Genomic DNA, 24,866 nt, shown 5'->3' on the forward strand with positions numbered 1-24,866 from the left:
ACCTATAGCATTTGTAATGCAATATGTGTTGTATTTACGTGACTTACATGTATTGATATTACAAATAACAATGGTTTTTATTTTTTTTTAATAATTAATACTTAAATAAAAGTTATTGTAATTTATAATGGCAATAGCTTATGTACATTTGTCAGACACTTTCCTGGCGCAATGGCTGAAGGGGGCTTACGCAAAAGAGCCCCATGGGTTGATGAGGCCGACCCACTGCCCATTTCTATTGATAACATGAGCAGCAATTAATAGCTTAGGCAGTCTGATGCAGAAGTAAACTAAACGGTAATGACCAATTTTTATTGCGACAAATAATGAATGCATTTAGACTTTACCAATTTTAGCTAAACGTACTGCTGATTATGGTGTCAGGGGGAAATGTCCCAAAAAACTAAATGGAACTATTGTCATATTTACACGCTTGGAGGGAGAAATCCGTGAAGAGTTTTGGTGCAAAAAAAAAAAATGCGTGTTTTAGAGCCATTTATCAACGTGACATTAGAACATGACGAATTTGGCTTGCAGAGAACAGTTTACTAGAATGCCTTCGGTACGTTTGCAGAACAAAGCAGACACCAGTCGCTTCTGCAAGCCGTGCACAAGACACTACAGTCCCTCATGACATCAGCAACGGCCGAGGAGCTTCCGAGCAGCTACTCAATGGGAAATGAGTTCAGCCGGTCACCAATCACTCAAGTAACCAACGGACGAGCGCGAGATACTCTTCTTTCGCATACACATTACGGGTTAAGAGATTTATGCTGTATTGCACTCTGCAGTTTTCACAGCTTCCGGGCCACTGAACCGCAAAACAAACAGCCCCTTGAAGGAAGGACTTTGAAAATATAAACAAGCATCGGCAAAGCAAACAGACCTGGTGTTGGCTGCCAGTCTTTTGGCTTTGTCTAGGCTTGTTTTGACTTTTTTTTTTTAAAACAATTGTGGAGAACCTGGAGGGGCCCTTGTCATACACACACACACACACACACACGCACACACACACACACACACAAACACACACAAATACATATATAGGCTAAAAACATTTTTCGTCTAAAAAAGAAAATATTTCCATTGTACTCCCTGGCACTGAAGGAAACTACTTTGAATGTGTAAGTCCTCCTTGAAAAACGGCCTCACTCGAAGTGATGTTAGCCAAAGCCTTCTATTGTAGAAGAGGGTCAGATACAGGCATGCTCCAAGATCTGACAGGTGGCTTCTAGCAGGTGGTAGGGTCACTTGAAAAAGCATGGACCACACTAACAACAGTAAAAGCAACAAGCAGCCACACGAAGCCATACGGCAGCTCACCTCTCATGGGTGGACACTGGGGATTACTTTACCGTCATGGTAGCATTGTGGCTTGTATTACTCGCACACACAATGAATGCACAGGACACTGCCGTCTTTCTATTCAGCAGACATGATTGACATGTTTTAATAGCTTTTCCTGCAGTAGTCTTTCGAATACTAACTAACACTGTCAAGCCAGAGATCCCCCATGTACGGTTGTCGAGGCTAATAACCAGACTTGCCACACAAAACCGTCTCTCCAAATTTGGACTTATTACTGGCACAGACATAAAACCACCAGAAACATTTCAACCCTTGAAAAAGCTCTACAAAGCTTCCAGACCGCAGAGCGGAACACTTGTTGGCTGTTTTCTTGTTTACTTTATATATTTATGGCCTTTTTCAAAGCGCCAGAACTGTGATCCCGCCCCTCCACCTCCCACTCCACCCACCCGCAAAGTCAACACGCTACGCACTAAATAGCAGACTAATGCACTGCATTTCTTGCTACAAAAAAACATCGCTCTTGAAGCTACTTTTCGGTTTTCTGTTCCATGCACGCCAAAATCCTAATTAAGAAATAAACACAGATAAGAACTTTTCAAAGCTTACAAAGTGGTAATTTAAAAACTGGGCTGCAATCTTTAATGTTTCATTTAACAAAATTGATATAATCTGCAGTTTATAAATTGCAAAAAAGTGCACCTTTTACTGAAAACGCTGAGCAGCTGACACGGCGGAGGACGCTACTGCGCGCGCACTCCCAAAAACGAAACCTATGGTGGGGGCGGGACTTCCGTTTTGTGAAGCCCGCGCCCACGGAGTGCCTGGAGCCGAGGAGCAGTGGTGACGCGATGGGAGAGCCCCGCGGTCGGAGGCTGCAACCGTCCGGAGTGCCGGTGAGCGGGGAAGGGGGGGATGCCTGTATGTGTGCGTGTGTGTGTGTCTGTGTGTGCAACGGCGGGGGGGGGGGATGTCTCTCCGTGCGTGTATGTGTGCGTGTTTGCGCATGCGTGCAGGGGGAGGTGTGCCTGGGTATGCTTGCGCTTCCCAGGAGACAGCCACGGCGCGCGCGTTCGCGCGCGCGTGGCCTGCGCCGATCGCCTTTTGCGAAATGCGCGCGGCAGGTGCTGTCTCCTGGGAAGCAGAGTCAGTAACAAAAGATCTCCTGGCGGACACAGCGCTGACGCGCTGTTAAACGCCAGGAGACCTAAAAATGGTATAGAAAATAGAGAACCACAAATGTACACACAAACAGCACCAAATTAAAAAAAAACACATTTGTATTTAAAATGCCAACATTTCTGTCGTTTGAATAGTGCATGCAGACAAACACACAACATTGATGCATGCATTGGCATAGATAGCACATACAGGCAAATGTACCGAGCGAAACCTACCAACAAGACATTCATTCACAAATAAAGCAACACACCTACAGCAACAGACACACAGAGAGTCCTGTGTGACCTTGAAGACAAATTTTGAATTACCTCCCTAAAACACAGAGCTTACTGTCAGGAACTGTCTCTTTGTCAAAGAGAAAGAGGAGATGAGAATATTTTGCATAACAAACAGAAAAGGACCAGGACTGGGAAGATGGTGTAAGTCAAGGGGCCTCAAACGCTGTGAGAAAATAGCCCCTCGTGGAGCGATAGGAAGCACAGACTGTTAAAAGATGCCAGTGCATGCTAGCAGGAATCAGGGACCCAAACCAACAATACAGACAGCAACCATACTGGCACCCATACAACACAAATGCCGCCAGTCAATGCACAAGCCAGCAAACACAGAGAAATGGGGCAAGATTGGACAGAAAGGAGGAAGTAAAGAAGTATGGAAGAAGCTTTCATATTCACTTTGCTGTCTAAATCATATTTGAAGTAGAGGACAAACTTGTGTAAAGACCTAATCAATCCTTTGTCTCTCATTATAGAAACCACTTCTCCGAAGTGCTAGATCACTTAAATGTGCATACATACTAATTCTGATGGATACATCTGCCAGTGAATTTCTCACCTTGTGAATATCCCCTGCGCCAGCATCATTCGGAAATTTTTCGTAGCTCTCCACGCCAACGTCACAGAATCCTGGCTCCGCTCGCGGCTCCGCGGACATCACCGGAGCCATAAGAGAGCCTCGTCGATGTGATGACGTCAGTTCCCTTTTTTCCGCGCCATCAACGCTAACGGTTTTCTGAGACTCTCCGTAGTTTTCTTGCTACTTTGTGTTTTCTGGATTGTGTTTCTGACATCTCTTGTTTCTGCTTGAAGCGGTCATCTAGGAAGTCAGGGTCAAGCCCTGTAGCGAGTGCGGTGTCCATATGTCCATCACGGATCCCGACGAAGATTGTGTCTGGTGCCTCGGATGACGACATCGAGGGGTGCGCTTGCTGTCGTAAGATGAACCCGAAGGCATTAAAGGAGAGAGAGAGACCAAGCTGTTCATGGCGAAGATGAAAAAAGAGAAGAGAGGTCGAAGACGATCCAGGTCGAGGTCAGGATCGAAGTCGACGTCGGGTCATGCTTCAAAATCAAAGAAGCAGAAGAAGAAGAAGAGGCACAGCTCTCGACGCCATTCGGATAAAGAAACAGCTCCGAAATCGACTTCTCCAGCTCCTTGGCATCGTAAAGACTATGTTTCTCCTACTCCTTTGGGCTCGAATCAGGGTTCTCCTGTTCGTTCTGCTTCGCCTACAGCTTCTCCGGAGCATTCTCCGGCTCTGTCTCCATCTCCGACGCCGACATGTTCTCTGGCTCCGGTGGAAGAGGGTCCAGTACCTGATGAGTCATCGACTCCACTGGCTCCACCATCGGCACCGATTGGCCCGAGACCAGTAATGCCTCAGCCTGAGCCTATATCAGGCTCTTACCCACCTTTCCCTGGCCCAGGGCAAGATCCATCACATTACTTGAATGCGATGTATGGAGTCTTTGCAAGAGCATTGTACCCCTCTGGAGCACCTTCGGGTCCCATGGGTCCTATGGCCTTTAATCTGGGGGTTCCTCAGACCTAAGCTCAGGCTCCCTTTATGGCATTTCTTCCAGCGGCTCAGTCCTGGCATTTCCCGGCCCCAAGGACGTCGACGCCCTTCCCTTCATCTCCAGCGCTGTCAGCTCGACCTCGTTCAACTCAGGCTGTGCCTCCGGATCCGTGTCCGACACCAGCTCTGGATCCGGATCCGTTGAGTCATGTGTGGCTCCACCGACGCCAGTCCCGAGAATAAGATCCAGGCGGAAGGCACAAAGGATTTTGGAGGAGCAGAGGTATCGTACAGAAGATGGTGGAGGAGAATGATGTGGTGGAGGAGGAGGAAGAGTATGAGGAAGTGGTGGAGAAGGGACCCTTAATGGAGAGGTTGCAATGTCTCTCTTCTTTGGAGGAAGAGGAGGTGCAGGCGCCTCTAGTGGTCTCTTCTTGGAGCTAAGAGTCAGTTGGCCAGTCTTAGGATCCTTTACAAGAGTCTTTTGAGTAGGATCCGGTGTAAAAAGCTCTTCTGTGGAGGGTAGATCCTTCGGTGTCGAAGTTCTCGGTTCCGGAGGTTTATTCAGCACCGGTAGCTGGTCTAGGGTCTTTCGGCTTAGAACTGTGAACTTTTGAAATGTCCTTGACCTGAGCGTATTTTTTCAGTTCCGGGGTTTTTTTCGGCTCCGAAGCATAAGAGACGGGTCCTTTAGGTAGTTTTTTACTCGGTTCCGAGTGCAGTTTTGACGTTGTTGAGCCGGTGCCAGTCTTCGGCGCCGAGTGCTTGGGTGTTGAAGCAGCGGTTGGCGTGGATGAGGAAGATGGCTTCTTTTTCGGTGTCGGTATGGGATTGACACCGGGAATAGGCTGACTCGAGCCCGAGCCGCCTGAAGGCTTAGTAGGCTTTATTGCGGGGCCCGAAGGCAGGGCGTGGAAAGCAGTCTCTCGGTGTGCACCCGGGCCCGAAGGTGAGGGTGTGACCAAAGCCTTTTTGGAGGGTGTCGAGGAAGGGTCGGGCCGATGAGTGTACTTACAACCCGTTGAGCTGGAGTGATGTCCTCGATGTCTGAGTCTTCGGCATCAGAGGAGCTGGCGTTTTTTTCAGCCCGTTGGTGTTCTGGCACGTCAACGCCCTCTTCAAAGATGTCGTCCGGGATCGAAGCTGACGAGAGAGCCATGGTTCTTCGAGCTCGTCATTCTGAATTGTCTTTTTGGAGCGGAAGGAGGCACAAGCGGAACGGTCTTTGGCCTCGTGCTCCGAGAAGAGGCAAAGGTTGCACACCTCATGTAGACCAGTGTGGGGAAACTTCGACCCACATGGAGGACACTTCTTGAATGGCGTCCTTTCCATGATCCAGAGAGTAAGGGCTAGGTAGGTCCGAAGGCCTTCGTCAACGACCGGAATCGAAGACTTCGAAGTCGTGAAGAGTAGCGTCGATGGGGACCGCGATCGAAACAATACCGTCGAACTGGGTGAGGATTGCGCGCCGAAGGAAAATCGGTTCCAAACCGGAGCGCAGGAAACACATCCGAGCCCGATGGCGGAAAAAAACAATCTGAAGATGGAGCCGATGCCCATGCGCAATGTGGTCGAAAGGAGGGGTCACCTATCTCTTGACTTCCAAAGAACTTTTCAGGACAAAAACAAACTGCAAACATACGGGCCCAACACTAGATGGTGATCTATGCACAGTGTGTAATCTGCAGCTCATATGCCTCGAACATATGTGAGTGTCTTATTTAATTTTTTTGTACTTGCCTATTTTCTATTTATTGTAATTAAATGATTAATGCAATAAAATATTTTTGTTACTACTATTAGTACGGTCTATTTTTATTACATATGTGGCCCTCTCTGCTGAAACTGGTATCAAGGGTGTCAACTATATGTGCATGCCAAAAAGAAAATGTGTGTCAACTTTCCATCTACAATTTCTTGCTAGACGAGTTTCTAAAGTATCGACTAACTTTTTTAAAGAATGCCAGTTTTGAGATGGTACTGGTTCATGGTTGTGAATAGTGTTTTTTTGCCTCATTTATTAACAGTTGTTTTAGTGCTTGCCAGTAACTCCAGACGTCTGCACCATAGCTTAGGCATTCTGTGCTTTATTGCTGGGTCTTTTAGTGTACCTATTTAAGCCAGAGACTGGATAATCAATTTTGCAGAGCAATTTCTGTAGATAACACCACACAATTCTAAAGTAATTTATCCTGTGTACACTTTTCTCATGAAAAGTCGTTTTTTGCGCGTCACAGCCCTCAGGAAAATGTGCTGCATGGCTACACACTTCTATGGTCAAAATTGCAAAATCTATTGACAGTGCCAATGTTTATTTTACTTTTCTACTCCTGCTTTTACACAAATTAAAAAGTGTAGCCATTACAATCACATCATTCGTTCTTTTTAATACATTTATAATGCTCAGCTATTTGTATCTGTATTTTGTTTCTATCTAACGATGATGCGATGAATCAGTGTTGGACGGAGAACAGTTCTCTAACACATGGAACCATGTTCCACTCTTCAAAAATAGAAGGCTGTTATTTTGGAGGACAGAGGCTCTGGATCAGAAATTCTCCAGACCCAAGCCCAGCCATTTGATCTTCAGATAAGTCAAGGACTCTTGTGCATTCACGCACAAATGTGACTGCCAAATGCTCAGTTATCAAAAATGCTAATACACATATTTCAAGCTTTAGTCAGGCTCAATTTGGCCCACACATTTCCTATGGACACAAATGACTAAGGGTTCGATTCACAAAAGGACTTACGACTGGTAGAGTTAGAATTGCACTCGGGCGGAATCTCCACACTGTAGTGATCAATGGGGAAATTCCGCCATGAGTGGGAAGCCTCCGGCCTAAGGGAGGAGTCCCCGCACTCATAACCTTACGAGTTGTGAATTCTAGCAGCCAATGCCAACAACAACAATGCATTGCAATCAGACCCTATCTCCACCCACTGTTTCTATTTAGTAAAATGACCAGCAGCAAGGTTACAAACTGTACCCTATTCAAAATCAAACAGATTTACAAGCCGCTCAATTGTTACTCTTGGTTTGTCAGCAGCCTTTAATACAGTTGGCTGCTCTGCCAATTGGGAAATGGCAGAAACCAGCACTAAAAGCCATCATAGAAAATATTACACTTTCCTACATCTGTTCATTTACAATGGCCTGCGATAAAGTTTACAAACAGTTTAGTCTAAATCCCAGAATAATCCACACAAGTAGGTCCCCAAAACACCCTCTGTAACCCTAAATACTCGGTCTGCTCTGTCTTCTCCAGCTGAGTATGATGGCTTAGTGGACCAGTGCATCCACTCAGAGATCTGCATTTCATCCATGGTTTAATGCTTGAATCACAGTAAACCCATTCATCCATTCATCATTTCAAAGTCAGTTAACTGAGCACTACTGATTTGTGTATTAATAGGCATCTGTTACTTTGTGCCCAGGAACCCCAGGGACAACGGGAGCTTTAAAAAATACTGCTTATGCCTACTATACATCACACATTTGAAAGCTTTCACTGTTTTGCTTAATGGTATCAGGATAGTCTAATATAAGTTTGCAGATGCTGTAAAGCTTATAGGTAACACAACATGTAACCTTGAAACTACATAAAGCTAACCAGTTTTTTTAACCTGGAACTGGATACCCAATAACTATACCTGAACATAGATAAACCAAAAAAAAAGCAGTTGACTAATTTCACCTAAAATGCATCCCAGTTCATTGTTATTTTTCATATCATGCCACCTTAGTTTACATTCACCCATATGCAACTCATTCTTGACCCTGCTCCAGTAGGAATACTCTAACCCGAAATAATAGACCAGGTCCTCCCTGAAACAGAACAGAAGCAACCAAAGATCTGTATCCTGTTTAAACCAAGACTGATTTGCATATGGCGGGGTCTAATCTGAGGTGGTATGGTGGGCAAAAAACGATGGACTGGGACGCAACACGAGTAATTAACAGTGGTTGAGATCAATTCAAGCATTCCATCCATCACTGTTTTGCTTTACTTCCGAGCATGCCTGTGGCTGGCAGCTGAACCACATGTCAATGAAGGAGGTGGATACATTGTGGATTATGGCACCAGGATATCTGAGCTATAAGGCTGGCCTCCACACCCCTTGAAATTGTGTGTTATTTAGCAAATCACTCGATCACTCAAGCCTCAGTCCCTAGCTGGCCAAATGAAAAATAAATGAATGCCACTTAAACTTTACTTTTGGTTTCCTCGAAACAATAAGCCAATTTGGGTCGCAGTACCCTAGTGGCATAGACGTTTTAGAATTTCTTACCACCAATGTAGAGGACGAGACAATAACTGCCTTAAACATCTCAGTAATCCAGTCCATTGTAAAAACTTTGAGACTCATCTACTGAAATTACTCCTGCCATAGTCTACATTGGTGCCAACTGCTTCTATTGTTCTTTATGCAATAGTGTAAACACCTTCCTCACCGTACTATGAAGACTCCAGTAGGCGAGGGCATTGGAATTCGTATGGCAGTACAGCAACAAATGCTGACAGCACCCCATTCTGCTAAGAACCGATTATTATTTTAGCATAAATCGGCTTTAAATGTGCTTTTTTCACAGGTCAAAACACAGAGCTCCATGACACACAGGCAGGATATGGGCAGGTTAAATCTTAGCATAGGAGGGACTGGGGTCCTGGTTATGGTTGTGAATCGAAGGCCCCACTGGCGCAGAGGCCCTTGGGTGATAAATGCTTCCTGGATGTCATTTACTCACCCGTCATTGTGGCTGACCCTTCAGCTCCAGGGAGGCGTCTCTGATGAAGTTCACCGAGTGACTCTAAGTGTTTCAGTGAGAGTCAAAACACCGGCCTCGCCTATTAATGCTACAGAGCAGAATTCAAATGAGCCCTGGCAATTCATTGCGAATATTCTGCATGTGGATTAAAAAGAGGCGGGAGTGTGTGGCAGGGGAGGAGCCTTAAAGTGTGCTCTCAAAACACCCCTGTGAGTAAACGTGTGAAGGAGGGAGAACACTGCAGAGACACAGATTTTTTTTATGTGACTCATTTCTGCAAATATGCTCTTGTGGTGTGTAATCTTGGAGGATCTCACAATGTATAAGGACATTACAACTGTGGAATGTCAAAAGGTGCAACTAAAGTCCACCCTCTGCCGCACAATACAATGACCCATCATTTCAAATCCCACACACTTTATAGTTATAAGTGTATTTTATCTGCATCTTAATCCGAGTTTCGAGACTTTCTTAAAAATATTGTTATTATTTTTCAATGCCTTGTGCATGCAATGATATCTAGGACTATACAGCCGAATAACATCGATGTAGTGTCGCACAAATTTCCAAGGAAGCATATCCAATCACATATCTGATGTATGTAGCCTGTATAAATGCATCCAATGTAATTGTATTGGTACAGCATGTTCTACAGATGAATATACATGAAACCTAACAATAATGAAAAAAAAAAAATAAAGCAGTTCAACGATTCAAAACTGAATGAATGTTTGATCATCTTCCATCTGTTTTTATTAACCCTTTCTATGCTGATGACGGAACCGCTCCGTCATCAGCTGCGGTGGCACTGTGCTGATGACTCCGCAGTTCCGTCGTGACCCGGCCTCCGCGCCTGCGTGGCGCGGATTCCGCGCCTGCGCTGGGAGTTCTATTGAGCAGGCGGGGCCATGACGGAACTGCTCCGTCATGAGCACAGCCCAACCGCGGCTGATGACGGAGCGGTTCCGTCACCAGCATGCGGCCGCCGCGCCCCCTTAGCGCTACGACGGAATAGCCGGCGCAGCGATGTGGTTAAATAATCCCTATTTTTATCTTACAAAACACTGTACTTTTTCTACTTCCAAATAAAACCACCACACTGTTCACTCTTTTAGTCCATTACCCTGGGTTCAAACCAAACTATCTAACAAGAAAAGTTTAGTTATGAAAGTAGTAGTGCTAAAAACAGTCTGATATGGGAGGTGAGCGTTGTTCATAGCGTCTTGTCTTGGCCATAGTTCAATTGATCTAGTGGGCTCTGACTAGATCAATTGAACTATGGCCAAGACAAGACGCTATGAACAACGCTCACCTCCCATATAAAACTGTTTTTAGCACTACTACTTTCATAACTAAAATGTTCTTGTTTTTAAAAAATTTCTTATAATCTTTTACCTGATAATATGTGCTTTTAATGTATTTTTTTTAATGGTTTTAATTAACCTAAGACAATAAAAATTTACTTTTTTATCTGCACTGCTCAACAACGATCCTTCAGAGGGGTTTGAGTAAAAAAGTGCCAATTCATACTGGAACTTGGGCACACGCCGGGGACACTGTCCAATTCTACCTTGTATTTTTTTAAGTATGTTCGAAAAGGGTATTATATTTTTTACAATTATGGAACTCTATGGGGTCTCAGGTTGGCTAGGGTATGCACCTAAGATAGGCAGAACCCACCACTCTAGTCAGAGCAAGTAAGTTACACACCAAAGATAAAGTGTGTTCACCCTCTGGTAGCTTGGCGCAGAGCAGGCAGGCTAATCAACAGAGGAAATGTGTAAAGCATTTGCACAACACACTCACACCAGTAACATAATGAACACACCACAAAAGGGACTCCTCACAGGATTATATTAAAATATATTGTATATTGTACATAATGCAGAAACCAAAACAAACGTATTCATAAATACTGCTACTGTACACAATAGACAAATCCTGAGGCAGTACTCACTACCTTGGCCATGCAAGAATCAAAATGCCATACATCACAACAACAGGGCACAAAATCCAACAGTTTGGTTACAACAGAAAACATATGAATCACCATTTATCATAAGTACTGTGCATGCAATGCAGATCCTGAAATGCTACTCGTTATCCTGAATAACCAAAAATCTAAACGATCTGCGTCATAGTATCAGGTCATTTAATACAGCAGACTGTGGAGTAAGAACACAAGAATCATCACAGGTTACCATAAACACATGGGTCTTGATATAACACCAGCACACCTGCCCATTTATTAGGTGATATACTGTAATCTGGTATCCCAGGTAGGGCACAGGAGCGCTTGGTGCCTACTAGTTGCATTACAGTAGATCCTTCCACAGAGGCGATTCACTGCCTCCCTCTGGGACTACTATGGAGGTTCTACCCCTCAGCCCATAGGCACTGCACTGGGTAAGCTGAGTAGGAGGGAACACACCTGGTAGGCTACTGCAAGGGACCACACTGCGTAAAGAAAAGGTGGCTACCAGCAAACACACAGAGAATCTGCAGAGCAGTACTTTCCTCAATGCGGTCCCTCCCCAGAGGTGCTGGTGGTGATTCTTACCCCTGAAGGACAGCCGGCATGAGCCCAAGGAATATCTTGTTGGCTGGGCAAACACACCCGGCAGAGACATGGCTTTGGACTCAGTGCACACTTGTGGACAGCACAAAAAAAAGTCAGCGAGGTTGGTTGCTTGAGGTTGCCGTGCAACATGGTCCTGTCATGGCGCTACTTGGAAAAGGGAGCAGCGGCGATGTGGTTCCAGCGACGCACCCTCAAAGGCAAGAGGAGGCTCGTGGCTCACGATTGCTCCAGCTGTGCAGAGCAAGTCCCTTCAGAGAGCCTCACAGGTCGCGCACGTTTCCCTAGAGAGTCTCAATGCAAACAGTGCCCAAAACCCAAATGCTCCACACACAAATATCATGGATGCCTCAGAGGATTTAAAGTGCTGTAAATGCGCTGGACAAAATGAATGAGGGAGAAGTAGGCCAAATGAAACGCTCACCAGACACTTGGAAGGGAGTGACTGTGATGGCCGGGATCTGGGTCCCATGGCCAATTCTGGAGCAGCCAGACCTAGGAGAACACTAGCGGGCACTAGAGCAGCGAGCAGATGTCAGGTCAGCACACAAAGGAAATTGGGCATATGACGGTTCCTACTGACAGTCCATTATTGCCTAGTGAAGCCAAAGTCAGGGAGCAGCTGGCAGCAGGGCAACTAGCAGAAAAGCAATCCAGTGATCCTTTATGCCACCCAGCAGATAGCAGGCAGCAGGGCAATGGCAGAAGAGCAGTCCAGATGAGTCCTTTGGGCAGCAAAGTAGTCCTTCTGAAAGAGGTTCAGTTCCAGTTCCAAAAGCACTCTGCCAACATGGGGTCAGAGCCCCTGTATTTATATTCAACATGTCTTTGATCTAGGGGGCACTTCAATAGAAACCTTAGAAGTGCACAACATCCCTTTTCAACCCCAGCCCTGGCTCCGGACATTAGTCGGGGTTAATCAGCCCTCTGTGAGAAAGCAGGACACAGTCCATACAAATGTAAAGTGTGAATACCACTCTCTCCCAGCCCAGAAAGACTATCAGTATGCAGATGGATGCAGATGCCTCTCCAGTCATGCCAAGTCCTACCTATGTGATGGCTGTCTGGAAATTATGCACAAGTGCAGCTTACAACTAGGACCAGACATGGATTGGAGTCCAGTTGCAAAGCACAAAGAGTCAAAAGCACAGAGAAATGCTCCCTTTCTAAAAGTGGCATTTCTAAAACTGTAATCAAAAATCCAACTAATCCAATAAGCAGGATTTATTACCACTATTCCAAACATATCAAACATGGTAACGCTAATCGTTTGAGTCCAGGAATTACCACTTAAGCATATATATATATATATATATATATATATATATATATATATATATATATATATATATATATATATATATATGGGAATTCCCATTACCAGCCTAAGAGAGGAGTAAGCCTCACAGTAGTGAGAAACAAAACAGGCTACTTGCCACTACCAATAAAGGCACATGTCCTACCTTTTATTTACACAGCTCGCTGCCCAAAGGGCTACCTAGGGCCTATCTTCGGGTGACCTATATGTAGTAAATGGGGAATTTAAGGTTTGACATGTTTGAAACGTTACTTTGGTGGGCTGTGCAATCACTTCTGCAGGTCCACTAGTTGCATTTAATTTACAGGCGCTGGGTATATGGGTTACCACTGTACAAGGGACTTATGAATAAATTAAATAAGCCAAACAGATGTAAACCAGTCATACCATGTTTAAAGGAGAGAGCACATGCACTTTAGCACTTATTAGCAGTGGTAAAGTGCCAAGGGTCCTAAAGCCAACATAAAGAGAGTCAGAAAAATAGGAGGAAGAGGCAAACATTTTGGGGATAACCCTGCAAAAAGTGCCATGTCCAACAATGCCCTAAATACAATAAAATAATTGGCCCAAACTTTAGAGCAGGCATTTAAGGCGGGTTTGCCATGCTGTTGGGGGGTTATCTAACTATATCGGAAAATTGTACATTACGTCCTCTCATACGCTCAACAGTCATAAGATGATGTACGGAAATTGTTATTCTCCACGAGGAAATGTTTGTTGTGTACCAAATCAAAAAATACATAAAAGGCCTGCGCTCTGATTGAAGGTAATTTGTCAGCCGTGAAGGCCTTTGTAATATTGAAAAAAGGCATGAAAACACAAGTGACCCAACAGCCAAATCTCAATGAGTTCTGCAGAGACCACACTGACAGGAAAATAGCAAACTATTCTGATGAGCCACTCCCACAGAGTTACTGCCAATCGGACACTTGCTTGTTCTCTCAAAAGCAAAAAAGGTGTATTTGAGCAGAGAGTGGAAGAGAAGAAGCAGGGAGGATGGCAAGGGGTGTTGACATGATGGTGAGTGTTTTCTTGTACTATTGTTTGTACTGTGGTGGAGAAGGGTGTAAAGCTGTTGCCTCAGTAAAGTTGTAAAGAGGCTTTATTCCAATAAAACAACCCTGGCACAATACAGGTACAGAGAGACAGCAAACACCTCCAGCTCTTGTCTCCCTTAGATCTTTCTACACTCTACATTGCCAGAAGTGTGGAATTTAATAAAATATCTACTTGTCCGTGGGGAAGATTGCTTTATAAATCTGCTTGTCCTGTAACAAAATCCACTTGCCCCTTTGGTGGCAAGTAGTGCAGGGACAAATTATGGCAGCAATCGCATTATATAAGAGCTCTGATATAGCCTCCCTGATTATGCTAGGGCTCATATCATAGTGGTGTTTGAATACTTGCAATTCCCTTATGGTGCCATGTTTCCGCAGATCTACATTCTGGGGCTGAAGATAGTGGTAAGCAATAGTTACAGGGCTAGACTGCCCTTTTGAGTCTGTGCAAACATCCTAACCTGCAAGTTTTAAGGGTTTTCAACAACTCTTCTCTAATCTTTTCCCATACGGAGAACTGTTGAAAATGTACTCCTTACAATGGCAGACTTAAACCTTTTTCCAGAGTTGGGAATAAAGCGGTTGGAGGGAAAGTGAACTTGCAAACACTCAGATTTTCGCATGAGCAAATCAAATCTACCCATGCATATTTGCTCATGCTAAAATGCAGTTCACAAATATTTTCTAGGAGTACTATTTCTTGTCCTACTTCTGTAAATTCTTGGGAATTCACGAACGCTGTATAACTGCACTTAATGCAAGGACATATACCATGGGTGCACTTTTGAGACTTTCTTTAATAATTTGGTCTGGCATTGACTGTGCTCTTGTGTGTCTATTAAAATTCTGTCTCTTGCTCTCTGTATAGGCTGGCTTCAATGTGAATGACAGCATTCTGCTCTTTCACAAGGAGCATATCGGCACACAAAGTATTTTTGTTCAGTGCCAATAACTACTGTGGCAGTGTGTGCTTTTTGAGACCACAAAACTATTTTTAATTTTGCTAATGTTTGTTATAATGGTGAGGGCCCAGCAGCTCCCACACCAATAAGGTGTTATGAAAACCATGCAAAATCAAGTCACACATTGACAAAACTAAAAAGCTGACCACCAATTTCAGGCCTACTGGCTTGGCCAATGCTTGTTTATTTTTGTTTCCCATAATCTTATTGAAACTGGTTACACTGATTGTCTATTATGAATATATTTGGGAAATACTAGCATGCATCAATGCATGTTAATAAATGATGCTGCAAAGAAATGGTACCTGACATTTTACAGTAGTTTAGCAAACTGTTTTTTTTCCTGCTTTAATTTTTTTATGAACATTTTATTTTGAAAGCGAAGAATCATCAATCATGCTTTCACACTTCTGCAAATATTTGCATCAAATCTGGGAGCATTCTACATTGCCTCATATTGCTAAACTTTGACAACGTTTGTACACATTTTTATACTGGAACCACTGTCAGTAGTGCAGTCAGAGCTTACAGCATTTACTTAAGAGTGCTCACTCTAATAATAAAGGCTTTCAATTAATGAACCATGAATACAAGTTTGAACAGCATTTACATATGGAAAAAAATATTACCCTTCGTTGATCCATAATGTGGTACTGCAAACAGGCAGCCAAAGGGCTTGTGCTGTAGGGGGTTGGGCCTACTTGTCCCAAGGACAAATACACAAGACAACTTGTGGCCCCTGACCCCAAACAATATGTCCTGGGCCTCTGGCTATCGGAATTCCGAATCCCCGATTCCATTACTTACATCATTATAACAAAAAACATAGACAATGTTGTATATTAAACAATATGGACAGACTATTACCAACATGAAACGGATATAAAGGCACACTCCAAAAATAGTCGCATACAAGGCTTAATCACAATGACATTAATCCCTTATACGTTAAACAAGCGCTTTTCTCTCTCATACTTGTAACTAAGCACGATGGCTAATAGAGACTGTGTACCCTATATGCACAGACCAACGGAGCCACTTAATATAGCCATTGACCATCGACATCACCAGGCCTTTTTAATGTTTTTAATCCTTTTTAAGTCCTTGTGTTCCTCATCTAAATACCTTATTATCCTGCCAAAAAACCACAAAACCCATCTCTTCCTTGCTGCGAAGTAGCATGAAATTGCACACTATGTTCGCAGAATGAACTAGTTGTTGATAAAAGCAGAATAAATGTGCCCGCAACAGCCATACTGACACATGTTGTAATAACTGCATGTTGACATCACTGCATATATACCTTTTCTTTTCCTTACAGGTACAGATACAATGTATCTTCGTACAAAATACAAAAGTGGTGAGTAGCCCACTTTTTCATAATTAAGAGCCACAATAGGCTTTTAAAATATTGGTCCTGATGAAAGCCTCTAGAGTAACCAGAAGGCTGAAACATGTTGATCCTACTCTCCAGTGCGTAAGGCTAATAATTAAGCCTACAGACGCACGTTCTTGTTTTTTAATCTCCTACACCTATGATTCGTAGAATAAAATACGAGAATCTTGGTATAAGGAATTTAAAAAATTTCCTTCACTTGAGCACAAAACACACCCCTTTCTTCTCTTTTCATTTCTGGCCACTACTGTAACACCAGTTGGTCTTCCTCCAGGTGGAGGTCAGCATAACATACTACGGAAAAGACCCAATGAAAATGCTGTTGCGACACTGAACGGTGGAGAACCAAGATATACCGCCTTACGCCTGTGTTCGCATATGATGGTTTTTTACTAAGATGGCCCGCCCCACGTTTCCATAGACCCTGGTAACACAGGACAAGTGGTTCATTCTCACCCATTGATTCTTTGCTCTAGCCTAAGGAAGCAGAATGAACTATAATTTCTTTCCCCTCATCATTGATATTTGAGGCATACACAATATTGTTATTGTTAGCTTCGGTTTGTATAGCGCCAACTCACCGGCAGGTCTCAAGGCGCTCATGACCGAAGGACAGAACAACTATTAGCAGATCGGAGAGACCAGTAACATAATGCGGTCTAAATTGAACCCAAAGCCTCCCTGAATAGAAGTGTTTTTAACGATTACCTAAAACGCAGAAGGTTGCCTTCTTTGCGAAGGGACTCGGGTAGTCTGTTCCAGATTTGGAGAACTAGAACAGAAAAGGATCTCCCACCCTTTGTTGCTAGTTTAAACCGTGGGCAAACTAACAACTGAGCCTCAGAAGACCTCAACCTTCGTTCAGGTTTATACACCTCCAACGCTTCTTTAATATAGGCAGGTGCTTGCCCATAAATTGCCTTATGGGCCGTGCATAAGCTTTTGAACTCTGCCCGTTGCCTGATGGGCAACCAATGAAGGCTCTGTAACAAAGGAGAGGCGTGGGATCTTCTCGGGAGCCTGAAGATGAGTCGTGCGGCATCATTCAGGACAACCTGCAATCTATTGGTCAAGATTTTCGGCAGACCTATATAGAGAGCGGTCCCGTAGTCCAGCCTCGAGATGATTGTAGCAGAAACGACCGTGCGAAGCATGGACGGGGTGAGAAGAGGAGCTAACTTACGCAACTGTCTAATTAGACCAGTGCAAGTCCCCACAACGGAGGAAAGCCCCTACCGTAGCCATGAAAGGCAGACTGGGGGTGAGTGGCCACTGAGAGGACCTACGACTTTGCCTTAGCCCTAGATTCTCTAAAGCGCTCCAGGACCATGTCTACCTTGTCTCCAAAGAGAAGGCGCCATCAAAGGGCATGTCAATGAGAGAGGCTTGGACATCCCCTGAAAAGCCAGACCTCTTCAACCAAGCGTGGCGTCTTACAGCCACTGCTGTTGAAATTGCTCTGCTCAGTGAGTCAGACGTGTCGAGCCCCAATGGATAGCAAACTTTGATGCCTCTCTCTCATCTGACACCGCTTGGAAGAGGATGGACCAGGCCTACTCCAGGACCTGTGGTAGCACTTGCGCAACCATTTCCCACAAAATGTGAGAATATTGGCTCAATAAGCAAGCAGTGTTCGCTGACCGGAGTGCAAGGCTGGAGGAAGAACAAGCATTTGCAATGCAATAGGTCTCGCATTTGTGAAAGTTAGAGCTATTAGTGTTGTTCCTTAAATAAACAAGAAAAATTATTGTGTTTTTGAGAAGATCGGGCAGTTTTCCGTCCACTTGGTAAGGTATAGACATGAGATGCCAACATTTACTGCGTTCAAGTTCTTCAATTAATACAATGGGAATCCAGTGTTAGTTTGTCTCAACCCAATATATAAAACGAAAACTAGTAACTTCTTTCACGCTAAAGCCAATTACTAAGCATGGGCTGCATGAGGGAATTGTGGGGCACTCATGCAACCTTGTTTTGCATTGCAATAAAATACCTAAATATAAAGCATCTCTCAAGCGGGCACTAATTTGATACTGGAGCTGAGGCACACAATAAAACAAGTGCAGGCTGCCCCGCTTGTTTCCCAAAAATGATATTGAAAAAAATTGTTCAGCAAGCCGCCCAAAATAAAGGCGGATTGCCGCCATAAAGATAAAGCGTTGCGTGCCTCGATGCATTAAAAAAAGGTCATAAAAAAAAGATCTGGGTGAGCCACGCTATATGATAGGCTCGCAGCCGCCATTGTTCTAGGTGAAGCGCGGCGTGATGCACTGCTTTGCTCCAATATAGTAATTAAAAAATAGTGCTCACAAATTGTAAATAACAGATCCTGAGCAACAACACATGTAACAGGAGCTGTTCTTATGGGAGGGTACAACAGGAGAAAAGGCGGTATTAAGGAGGGACTAGTTAAGATATTAACCAGAGAAAAAATAGCATTTGGAGAAGACAGTCAAAGAAACCAATTAAATACATGGGCGGAACATGGGCAGAGCTTAAAGTCCATATCCTGAATACAGCATGTCTCGAAGAGCTCGAAGTTGCCTAGGCGACACCTACAAAAAATTCTTACCCCAACTATCCAGCCTCGTGCATTCTCTATTCCGGGGTGTGGCAGGGAACGCACCTTGGGAGGTAGAGGCTTGTAGCACCAAGCTCAAATGCAGTACTATATAGTCGGTTGAGTACTTTTCTTATTTGTTCTAGTAACCACTGACAAAGAGCCTTCCAGGCTCAAAATACATTGGGTGGATTGTAAAGAACATGCTCTACACGAAGTTTTTATATACACGTGCCACTGGTATGAGTCTGGATGGACAGCAGGAGGCATTTGAAAATGTTGAATACAGCATTAAGTGGAACTACGCTGTCTCTGCAGTGGTTTACAAAATACATGGATTCAATTTAGTGGTAAACCCATACAAGCATTGGTTTACTTTCAGACAAAATTTGATAAAGTTATAGAGAATGATCTACTGAGAGAAAAAAATAATTTATTCGGCAGTGCGTAGGTTGGGTGAGTCATGTTATGCACCTTTACGAATACTTCAGTATCACTGTGATTTGGGACAGTTCACAGACCCTGTTCGCACACAATTAGTTGATTTCACTATTATCATCACTAATGGATAAAGGGAAGGAGTGCATTCTTTCATCTTTTCACTTGCAACGCGTATTTCTAAAAGTGGCATTTTAAAACTTGGAATGATAAATTTGACTTTACCATTAAAGAGAATTTATCATTACAATTCCATAGGTACTAAACATGACAGCTCTATCTCCTTCCGATTGGGAATTACAGCTTAATAGATGTAACAAGGAATCCTTAAAGTTAATCTATGGGAGGGGTAGGCCTCAAAGCAGTGATAAACAAATTTGCAAGTTTTTCACTACCAGGACCTGTACAACTTAAAAAGTGTGTCATACCTTAAAATTACACAGCACCCTGCCAAACGGCCTACCTTAGGGGTGACATATGTAATAAACAGGAGAATTTAAATGCAAAGTCGACTTGGCGGTGTACACTGCACACAAAAGCTCTGCAGTAGATGGCCTGAGCTATGTTTTAAAGGGCTAATTAAATGGTGTGATTCAGGTCCACTAATAGCATTTAATTTACAGGTCCTAGGCACATATAGTGCAGTTTATTAGAGACTTATAGGTAAATTAAATATGCCAATTGTGGATAAGTCAATCAAGTCATGTTTAGGGAGAAACCACATGCACTTTACCACTGTTGGAATTGGTAAAGTGCCCTGAGTCATAGAAGAAACAAAAACAAGATCAGCAAAATTGGAGGCAAACGGGCAAAAGTTTGGAGGAAGATCACCCTAAGGCTGACAGGTCTAACAGTTTTGCAGAGAAAGAGAGCGTTATTAAAGGCACGGGAATATTATTGAAACATCCCAATACTCTTATGAAACCTTAATGGCCTGTCAATATCTTAAGCTATTGATCATAACCTGACTTATGTATGAGAAATTCAGGGGTGTAGATTGTTGGTAATAATGGTTAAAGTAAACACAAGGAGATGATGGACGGAGCACTGAAACTTTTCAGACACTCACCCCCAGTCACTGATCTGGGTTGAATCCATCATCGTTCTTTAGCTCACTTCGCCACCCCAGTTCAGACATAGCTATATTCAAACCAGTCTTGACCCTGTGCCTCATGGGAACAGTCCAGCCTAAACTGCCAAAACCATGTCTTTCCTGGACCAGAAACAAGCCTCCTGGGACCGGTTTCGGGCTAACAGCCCTCATCAGCCAGGCTAGCTTAAATCCAGTGGCAAAGTGAAAAAGGTACCCACATTTGGACATATCCTCCGAACTTAAGACGAACAAAGTAAACACAATGAGATGATGGACAGAGCACTGAAACTTTTCAGACACTCACCCCCAGTCACAGATGTGGGTTGAATCCATCATCGTTCTTTAGCTCCCTTCGTCACCCCAGTTTAGACACAGCAATATGCAAATCAGTCTTGACCCTGTGCCTCATAGGAACAGTCTAGGCCGAACTGCCAAGCCATGTCTTCCCTGGACCGGAAACAAGCATCCTGAGACCGGTTTCGTGCTAACAGCCTTCATAAGCAAGGCTAGCTGGGATCCAGTGGCAAAGTGAGCAAGGGACCCATGTATGGGCATACCCTGCCAACTTAGGGTGAACAAATCAAACACAAGAAGATGATGGACGGAGCGCTGAAGCTTTTCAGACACTCACCCCCAGTCACAGATCTAGGTTGAATCCATCATCGTTCTTTAGCTCACTTCACCACCCCAGCTCAGACACAGCTATATGCAAATCAGTCTTGAACCTGTGCTTCATGGGAACAGTCCAGCCCGGACTGCCAAGCCATGTCTTCCCTGGACTGAAAACAAACATCCTGAGACCAGTTTCGGGCTAACAGCCTTCATAAGCAAGGCTAGCTGGAATCCAGTGGCAAAGTGAGCAAGGGACCCATGCATGGGCATATCCTGCCAACTTAGGGTGAAAAAAGCAAACACAAGGAGATGATGGACGGAGCGCTGAAGCTTTTCAGACACTCACCACCAGTCACAGATCTGGGTTGAATCCATCATCGTTCTTTAGCTCACTTCACCACCCCAGCTCAGACACAGCTACATGCAAATCAGTCATGACCCTGTGCCTCATGGGAACTGTTCAGCCTGAACTGCCAAGCCATGTCTTCCCTGGACCAGAAACAAGCATCCTAGGACCAGTTTCGGGCTAACAGCCCTCATCAGCCAGGCTAGCTTGAATCCAGTGGCAAAGTGAGCAAGGGACCTTCCATTACGTCCATCATGGAGATGGACATCCAGCTCCATGATGGACGTCCATCATCTCCGTCCATCATGGAGATGATGGACGGAGCGCTGAATGGTTAACCATTAAATTTTCTGATGATAAAAGACTATAAGGAATATAATACCCAGACTGCACAAAGCAAGACTTATTGCTGCTATAGAAATCTTCCTCGTATAACGTAATGTGATAAGCAAGACTGTGAAAATAATCACCTTCGAGAATGTGCCCAATTCTATGCCTTATGTAATCATGACACTAGGCTATAGTGAACCCGCAGGTGTATGCGGGTTCGAGGAAAGATTAAGGGGCACATACATCAACGTAAGGAATTGCGATTCCTAAATAGTGTTTTTTTAATGAATTGACATTTAGGAATCGCAATTCACTAAGCATGTAGGAATCCAAAATAAATTGCAATTCCCACACATTACCTAATAGCGATTCACAAATTTCGAATTGCTATTAGCTAATGTCACTCCATTCATTCCTATGGGCCTGTAGGGCCATATGGGAATGCATTCGCAATTTAAGATTACCAAATTGGTAATCGCATATTGTGAATGCAATTGCAAGGGTGTCAGGGGGCCTAAGGCCCCCCTGGTGCACCACCCCCCCCCCAAAGGTAAATGTTCACTTGTGGCACACAAACATGCCCTAAGGGCATGTGAGTGCGCCACATGTCACTTTGAAAAATGCACTTTTTGTGCCTTTTTAAAAGATTTTGCTAATTACCATCAACTTGAAGTTGATGGTAATTAGCATTTCCTAAATTTGAAGTCACATTTAGGAAAGGCTTGATGCATCTCAAATAGGGAATCGTAATTTACAATTCCCTAAATGCATTCGCAAATTAGGTAATCGCAATTGTTGGACTTGGCCCTTTTTGCAGGGTCATCCCTGAACTTTTTGCCTTCCTCCTAGCCTTTTTTCTGACATGGTGTTGGTGGTTTTAGGACTCTGGGCACTTTAACACTGCTGTCCAGTGCGTGTGCTCTCCCTGATAACCATGGTAAGATTGGTCTACACCTGTTTGGCATATTTAATTTACCTGTCAGTCCCTTGTAAAGTGGGATCTTAGATACCCGGAACTGGTAAATTAAATGCTACTGGTGGGCTTGTAGCGCTGATTGGGCCACCCACCAAAGTAGCCTTTCAAACCTGCCTCAGGCCTCTGCCATTGCAGGGCCTATGTGCGCAGTGTTACTGCCGCTGTGACGTGGCACCTAAAGTGTGTGCCATGTCAGTGGCCCCCTTTTACTACATGTCAGTCATCCCTAAGGTAGGCCCTAGCTAGCCTTATTGACAGGGTATATTGTAGGAAAAAGGTAGGACATGTACCTCAAGTGTGTGACATGTCCTGGTAGTGACAAACCACCATTTTGGTTTCTCACTGCTGTGAGGCTGCCCTCTCACAGGAATGCATTTGGGATTCCTTGATAAGTGTTTCAGTGGTAATTCCTGATATGAGAGGAGCAGAGTGGTCAAGTTTGGTATATTTGGAATAGTGATTATAAATGCTACGCAATGGTATGCGCAGAGTTATTATACCTATTTTAGTGGTGCCACTTTTAGAAGTTGTCAATACTGATGTACTGATCAATAACCAAATCTATCTGTAATACATAGACAACTGTGCAATGTATCCAACTCTAATAAATTGAAGAAAGTCATTTCACAAAACTGTCATTTAGTTAAAAATCTGGAAGCTAGCCTCAAGTCACCGCCACTTTTCTCTTTTAAAAAAGAAACTAGCATTTCTAACCATATTGTTAGGGCTTCGATCCACAAAGATCCTCAGCCCTCTCTGAGACAATTGATGGGTCTGGCTCCGATCACAGGACACCACAAATGCGGGACATGCATTTGTTGTGTTCTTACAATTGAAGACTCAGTATTTAGACATAGAAGGATAACATGGAAACATAATTCCTTTAGTAACAGTAAGACTAAATATGTGATTGATGGGATAATTGCCCGTGTGGATTGCTTTATATAGGCAAAACCAATCAGGAAGTACGCCAAAGAATCTCCCAACACAAATCACGTATAAAAAACAAGGTTGAGACAGCACCACTGGTGAACCATTGGACAAGGAAGAACCACAAAGCGACTGATTTGAGATGGACAGTTATATCGAAGGTTGAACGAGATCCACGGGGTGGTGACCTGGAGGCAAAATTATCGCAGCGAGAGGCGCTCTTGATCGTTAAATTTGCCACGGCTGCGTCAGGACTTAACAAGATGTCAGAAATATATGAATTGTAAATATTGATTTTTGCAGTTTCTCCCATGCAAACTGCTTTTTCTTGACAACGTGATTTACCCTAGTTTAATAGGGATTGCAATCTAGATTGCGTGGGGTCCCGCTCAGCCAGCGTCCTCACCGCTGCGGCTATGTAAACCTTACTCTTTTGGGCGTATTCAGCTTGCTAAGATTGAAATTTGTGGTAAATATACATGCAGATATATATCTTTTTTTGCCTATGTTCATCTTAGTCTTTCATTTCCAAAACAAAGGGACATATAGTTTTAGGGACTACAATTCCCAGATGCCCTTGGGGACTCTGTGCAAGCTTGCCCCATATCCATCCAGGCAATGCTTTGCAATATTTTTCGCGGTATACGCTGAGAAAGTTAGATTTCGATAATAACCCCGTCGTCAACGTCCTGCTTTTACAATTTTAAAACTATTTAAGATCTCAACTGGGAGGAAAAACGATGGCGTATTACGACGCATGCGCCACAGAGGACTACATTACCCAGAAGGGGTTCGCCAGTCGCATGAGAAAATTAGTGTGTTCAGAGGTTCGCGGCTGAAATACACAGCGTCCTCTTCGTGAGTCTGCAACTTAGACTTAATCGGTAAGCGCGATTGCCTAGACTTCAACTCCGAGGCGGAGATGAATTGGAGCCGTAACTAGGGATTGTACTCCATTAAATCGCCCTCTCCCTCTCCCCTTCTCTCTTAAACCGGTGATTACTGGCTTCAAGGCACAAAGAGAGTAAAAGACTAAGCCTCTTCCGCGCCTTCAGGCGTTCGAAGGTAAGAAAAGTAAACTTGGCTACACCCCATTCGAATAGGGGGCTGGACCAAAAACTTTTGTCGGGGACTACTTTGTTCACCACGGCTTCTCCTCATATCCCCTAGGCATTTCCAGCCATTGTAGCGACAAGCGAGCTGCCTGAGA

The 24,866-nt window shown here is 44.0% G+C and overlaps 1 protein-coding gene across 2 annotated transcripts in view; it reads right to left on the minus strand.

The window, feature by feature from the left end:
* Positions 1–24,866, minus strand: part of LOC144768425 (protein-glutamine gamma-glutamyltransferase 6-like) — a 398,170-nt gene that overhangs the window by 286,405 nt on the left and 86,899 nt on the right. The window contains exon 1 of one of the 2 annotated variants that reach the window (XM_078652072.1): positions 9,039–9,148. The exons of the other annotated variant lie outside the window; for it this stretch is intronic. Coding sequence (XP_078508198.1) covers positions 9,039–9,045 — 7 coding nt within the window. The 5' untranslated portion in view covers positions 9,046–9,148. Of the gene's footprint in view, positions 1–9,038; positions 9,149–24,866 lie in introns of those variants that run through there. 2 annotated transcript variants of the gene reach the window in all.

Source organism: Lissotriton helveticus, chromosome 7 (genome assembly GCF_964261635.1).
Source record: "Lissotriton helveticus chromosome 7, aLisHel1.1, whole genome shotgun sequence".
In the NCBI taxonomy this organism is placed as follows: Eukaryota; Metazoa; Chordata; class Amphibia; order Caudata; family Salamandridae; genus Lissotriton; species Lissotriton helveticus.